At 38.2% G+C, this 6065-nt stretch overlaps 1 protein-coding gene across 1 annotated transcript; it reads left to right on the top strand.

The window, feature by feature from the left end:
* Positions 1 to 3228: 3228 nt before the first annotated feature.
* On the top strand, positions 3229 to 4874 carry LOC126065459 (sperm-associated antigen 11A-like). Its single transcript, XM_049865482.1, has 2 exons — positions 3229 to 3283; positions 4708 to 4874. The coding sequence occupies exons 1-2, from the start codon at positions 3229 to 3231 to the stop codon at positions 4872 to 4874; spliced, it is 222 nt and encodes a 73-aa protein (XP_049721439.1).
* The last annotated feature ends 1191 nt before the right edge of the window (positions 4875 to 6065 follow it).

Genomic DNA, 6065 nt, shown 5'->3' with positions numbered 1-6065 from the left:
TCCATTTTTTAATTGGGCTTTCTTTTTGGTGAATTATATCAAGGTTTTCTTTTAAAATATAAATTAAAAAAATTTTTACTATTATCTGATGTTTGCAAACTCATGTGTACCTTCTAACTCCTCTGCTTACATTGCACATCAGAATAATTATCTTGGGTAGTGGGACATATTGAGCTTTATAGTTCTTTCCAATCCTGGAGTTATATGAGCTTATGGTCAGATGTTAAGATCATTCAATAAGCTTGATTTTCTAGTTTGTCTTCCTTTAGAATGTTATGCCTTATTCTCCAGAGCCATTTATGAAAGTCTTCCATGGGGGTTGCCTCCCAAGTCTGTGACTTGAAAAGAGGTTTAAGCATGAAGGATAAGGTGAGTGATAAAGCTTAATATTCTTAATTTCTCCCTCCCACAAATACACTGAGAATTGAATGAAGTAATTTTCCAAAATGGCTTGCAAAGTGAATCAGAAAACAGTTTCCAGACTACAATTTCACAACTATTTGATCAGTGCCTGTACTTCTAGGAAAAAAAAAAATACCATTTATTTTTACCTTAAAACCTTTCTAAAAAAGGTGCAGTATAAATAGAAGGCAAGACTGCAAAGTATGTAAACATATTTTTATTATCTCATATATCAAGATTATTTTTAAAATGACCCACATATTTTGATATATACACATTTATAAAATAATCATTCTTGTATCTTTTAGCTACACTTTGTCCATTCACAGAGGTACATTCAGAATTATAATCTTTCACTGGAATTCTTGAATTTAGGGTTTGATTTTGGTATGGAAGTCAGTTTTCCCAAGGGTCCAATGCAACTGTTTATGTCTTTTTTTTTTTTAAATAATGGAATATTTTAGAGACATGTATCAGAACAAATGCTCCATAGGAAAATAATTTCAAATTTTAACAGATTTATTATTTACTGAGTTTTATCATCACATGTATGCACTCACTCCCATATCTATTCTTGATCACTTAGTTTGTTGTTACTCTAAAGAGAAAAGCAGCTTTACAGTAACTGTAGCATCCTGGAAATTTCCCCTAAAATTTTCTTTTTGTAGATGTTTTTACAAGGTGCAGAAAACCTTGTGAATCTGTGTATCTCTTGCTAGGGCCCACTGTCTTTGCTTAGTCCCTGGGTGGTGTAAATGGTTAACCAAATTGTTAACACACTAGGCTGCTAATCTAAAGGTATGAGGTTCAAGTCCACCCAGAGACACCTCAGAAGAATGGCCTGGAGATCTATTTCTGAAAAAAATCAGCCATTAAAAACCCTGTGAGCACAGTTCTACTCTGACATATATGGAGTCACCAAGAATTGGAATTGACTCCACAGCAACTGGTTTGGTCTTTGTTTAATATTCTCAGACCTGGAACCTCCAAAATGAACACCTGCTCTCACCTCCATTTATGTGCTTTGGAGAATGCCCTTACTGACTACATTGTTCATGGGTGCCCTTGCTGACCTCCAGAAGTCTGGGGCAGCTCTGCCTGATGAAAACCAAAAAACCAAACCCATTGCCATCCAGTCGGTTCCAACTCATGGAGCTCCCATGTTTTCCACTGCGCTCCATAGGGTTTTCAAAGACTGTAGTCTTACAGAAGTAAATCTCCAGAGCTTTCTTCCATGGTACTGCTGAGTGGAATCGAACAGCCAGCCTTTAGGTTAGTAGTCAAGTGCAAACCATTTGTGTCACCCAGGGACCTGCTCTGCCTGAGACCTCTTGTTAAAATCGATTTTCTAGCTAAGACTCATAGTCAAATGTTATTTGTTGCAGATTAGTTAAATAAGGTGGGATACAACCACATGGAAAATATTTACAGCTGTTATAAAGGATGAAGAAGCTCTCCATGAATCTATTTAAAAAGATCTTCAAGAAACATCAAGTAAAAAAGGCAAGGCTAGAACAATGTGTATAGTGTGTTATCATTTATCCAAAAAGAGGAGTATAAATTCATATATCCTTATATTTTCATAGGAAGCTATGAAAGGATTCATAAAAACCAGTAGAAGTTGTCATGAGGGCCTGGGGGACAGGATGGGAAGAAGACTTGCTTTTCACTTTTTAGTGAATTTTAAAAGACTTAAAATTATTAGGGGCAAAATGTTTATCTGCATCAAATAGGTAAGGCATTTTCCCATTACCCATTATATAAACTGGCATGAAAAATTTGCCCTTCTAGAGTCCTCTGTAGAAGTGTCCTCTTTATGAAGACTTGCCTTGCATCTCCCACACTCAGGCAGGCCCATTCTCTGCTCTGAGCCACTGCAGTGCCTGGTGCACAGGCCCAGCCCAGCACAGTGGTTGTGTTGGCTGCATGTGTCTCCCACTAGACTACCAGCTCCTCAGGTGAGGGATGAGATCTTTCATCACTTTATCTCCAGTGCTTATTTAGTACAGTAGCTGGCACCACAGATGGCAGTCAACAGAACATTGTTGACTGAGTAAAGAATCTTCTTTCCCCAAAGTAGACAACATTCTGACTTTTAATACATGGATTAGTTCTGCCAAATGTTTGACTTTTATATAAATGGATGGATGTGATATATTGTATCTGGCTTATTTTCACTCAGCATGTGGTTTGCAAGGGTCATCCATGTTGTTGTCTACATCTGTATTTTTTTTTTTCCTATTTGTATTGCTGTGTGGGAATACAGTTTTGTTTGTTTTTTTTTGGCATACACTGTTATATTCTGTTGATGGGTGTAATGACTAATGCTACTTGAACATGATCGTACATGTCTCTTGGTACACATGGGCATATATAGCTGTTGGTACATCAGGAGTAAAAATGCTGGGGCATAGGCTATGCATATGGGCAACTCTGGTAGATCCTGCTCAAATGGAAGTTCTTTGAAGGCATAAATCTTGTCTTTGTACATATAATTCTATCAACTACCACCATATCTGGCACTAAGAAGTCACTCGTCAATGTTGTCTCTCTTTCCATTTCTCTCTCCGTATATGTAGTTATTGGTCAAGCCTTGCTTCCTCTAAATACTAAGAAACCTGTCTATTTTTAGGCAGAAAGGGAACAGTATCCAGTACATTCTGCCCACAGCCTTACTCAGTAGAGCAGATAAATATGCTCATTCCTGATTAGTGTTCTCCAAAACCTATAAATGTCCATTTTTGTGCCTTTGCCACTCCACTTCACTCATTTGTCAGATTTGCCTATCTGCACAGGTGGACTGGAAAATCCTAGCCAAACTTAAACATGAAGGTCCTCTTTCTTGTTGCTGTTCTCTTCTGTTTAGTCCAAACTAACTCAGGTAAACACTTCCTGGTGAGGTTAGAAGACTGTTACCAACCAACAGAGATCAAAAGGGAAGGAGCTGGGAAGGCAGTGTGGAGCTTTTGGGGTGTGTCTATGTGTGGGGTGTGTGTGTGTTTTGGGAGTGTCTGTGTGTGTGTCTGAGTGTGAGGGTGTGTCTGTGTGTTTATGTGTTGTTGGTGGGTACAGGATCACTCTGGGACTTGGTTCTGGACCATTTTAATCTTACTTAAGAATATATATATTTCCAAAGTTAAGTATGGGTTATAAGAGTCAAAACACAGGAAAAAAGGGACTTTTTTTTTAACAAATAGGAACCATTCACCGGCATCTAAGAAGAGTTTTTGAAGGAAATTATAGTCATATTAATGTCAGATCTGGAAGGAAATTAGAAATCTTCTACTGTTTCCCCTCCACTCTACAGACAGGAAACTGAGGTTCAGAGAAAGCTGTGAGAAATTTCACAGCTGTGAAATTAATAATTATGGTACAAATAGCTCTTCACATTTATAATAATATTGCCCCAGTTTTCACAGATAACCTATTTTAAAGATGAGACATGGTCTGTTAAATGAATTATCCAAAGAGAGATAGTTATCAGAAGAAGTAAGACTAGAATCCAGATCTCCAGGCTCCTAGACTGGTTGGTGGCCCCCCTGCCTCACTCTGGTAGAGGTGCAACCCACCTCTTCACTTTACTGAATCCCCTTAAGTCTCTACAGGTAAAAATGAGAGGGGGTCATAGAATAGGCCTCTTCTGGAGCTGGAATATTGTGCAAGGTGGGTTTTTTTTTTTTAATCATGTAAGACCAATATTGCATTTTGTTTTCCAGTCATCATAGGTGGCATTTGAAGACCCAATGTAAAAGCTTCCTTTGAATTCTTCTATTCCCAAATAGAAAACACTTTCCTTATGAGAGCTTTAAGTGGTTGTACTTGACTTACAAGCCATGTACCATTGCGAGGGAGGATGGCTTTATTTTCTCCTTTCCATTGTAGGTTATAAAACTAAAAATTGTGCTATAAGCTCAAAGTCAGAATTATTTCTCTAAATTTTTTAGAGATCAAGATTTTCCCCTTCGTCATTCCATTCTGTCCTCCCAAATTTCTTTTGCTTTTCTCCAGTTGCATTAACTCACAGTAATCACCAGGAAGCTTGAGAACCCTGATGTAATAGCTATGGTCTACTACAGGCCAGGTGAAGTTTCTTATACAATAAGCTGTATGATCCTCCCAGGAACATTTTGAGGTGTAGATTATTGTCCCTTTTTTACAACTAATGAACTGACCTCCATTAAATTGGGACTTGTCCAAAGATACTTAGCTAATAAGTGTCTTTGGGGCTGGGCTGGTGGCTGGAGACATCCTTTATTGTCTGAATTAGGTGAATTAAATATCAACTGCATTCTATTGTATTCATAGGGGATATTCCACCTGGAATTAGAAATACTATCTGCCTTTTGCAACATGGGACCTGCAGACTTTTTTTCTGTCATTATGGTGAAAAAAAGGGTGACATCTGCTCTGAACCCTGGAATAGGTGCTGCACAACAGAGGATGACAAGAAAAGAGAAAGCAGAGATGAATGACCAGTGTGTTGGGATATAAAATGTGAGCTTCTGGAAGGCTGGGATCTTGAAGTACCCCCAAAGGCTCAGAAGACTGTGTGGTATATAGTCATTGCTCAACAAATATTTGTCAAATGAATCCAGGACCAAAGGTGAAAGTCTTATTAAAAAAAAACAACTAAAAACTTGTCTATTTGCTTTTCTCTGTTTTTCTTTCTTTTTTTTTAAGAGTCTCAGAATTTTGTAATATTTCACCTCCTTGTTCTGGAACTCTGATCATGCTCAATTTTTGCTTTTGACTGTATCTCACATCCTTCTCAGGGTTTCATCTTTTTTTTTTTTCATTCTTTTCTCTGGTTTTTCCTCGAAGTGGTATCCAAAAATTTGTCCTCAATTGCTCTGATTCTGTCTTCCTTTGCTTCAAACTTGCTCCTCAAGCCTTTTATGACACTGTTCATTTCTGAAATCTTGTTTATCTTTTGCATTTCCTGTTGCTGTTTTTGTATGATTTCTAGTTTTTTATTTATTTTGACATTTTGTTCCTGCATTGTTTTCCTGAATTATGCCATTTTTTTCTCTGTCTTTTCCATGATTTTGTCTATTTTTTCCATCATCTCTTGGATAGCCCTGAATATTTGAGATTTGAATTCTTTATCAGGTAGCTTCAGTGCTTTTTATTCTACTGTAAGGTCATCTGGTGTTTTATTTTGGATGCCTACTGGAACCATCCTGTATTGTTTTTAAATATGTTTTGAAATTATCTGCTGTATTTGGAACATTCAGTGATTATTTTCTTTGTTTATTGATTGTACGTTTGTTTGTTTTGCCCTGCATTTTTCTTTCATCTCATTACATCTGAGCAGGCCACCTGGGCATTATTCGTTGTTTGCTCATCTGTGGGCATGAGTCTTCTCACCATCTTGTCCAATGCGTCTGGGGGGCAGAGCAAGGCAGGGTCTGGTGTTCCACTCTTGTGCTGCTCAAGGGTGTGGTGATCAGCATGAGGTACAGGTAGATAGGAGGGAAGGAGGAAGATGTGATGTGTGGAGCTAAGTAGGTGTGGGAAAGAAGAGAGAAAAACAGAAGCCAAGGAAAAGAAAAGGTGCTGAGGGAGCCTGCTGTTGGAGTGGAGCAGGCTCACAAAAGCCATGTGCTGGTGATTTCCTAGCCAAGTGGTGTGGCACAGCTGGTCAAGAAGGGGCAGATTCAGCA

Source organism: Elephas maximus, chromosome 22 (assembly GCF_024166365.1).
Source record: "Elephas maximus indicus isolate mEleMax1 chromosome 22, mEleMax1 primary haplotype, whole genome shotgun sequence".
Taxonomy (NCBI): domain Eukaryota; kingdom Metazoa; phylum Chordata; class Mammalia; order Proboscidea; family Elephantidae; genus Elephas; species Elephas maximus.
The sequence above is the reverse complement of the archived record's forward strand: the minus strand, read 5'-3'. Positions and strand labels throughout refer to the sequence as shown.

Excerpts from the sequence above, each read along its gene's own strand:
- LOC126065459 (XM_049865482.1), top strand. The coding sequence starts at position 3,229 with ATGAAGGTCCTCTTTCTTGTTGCTGTTCTCTTCTGTTTAGTCCAAACT. Across the intron at positions 3,284-4,707 it reads TTTAGTCCAAACTAACTCAG|GGGATATTCCACCTGGAATT; the intron begins GTAAACACTTCC and ends TTGTATTCATAG.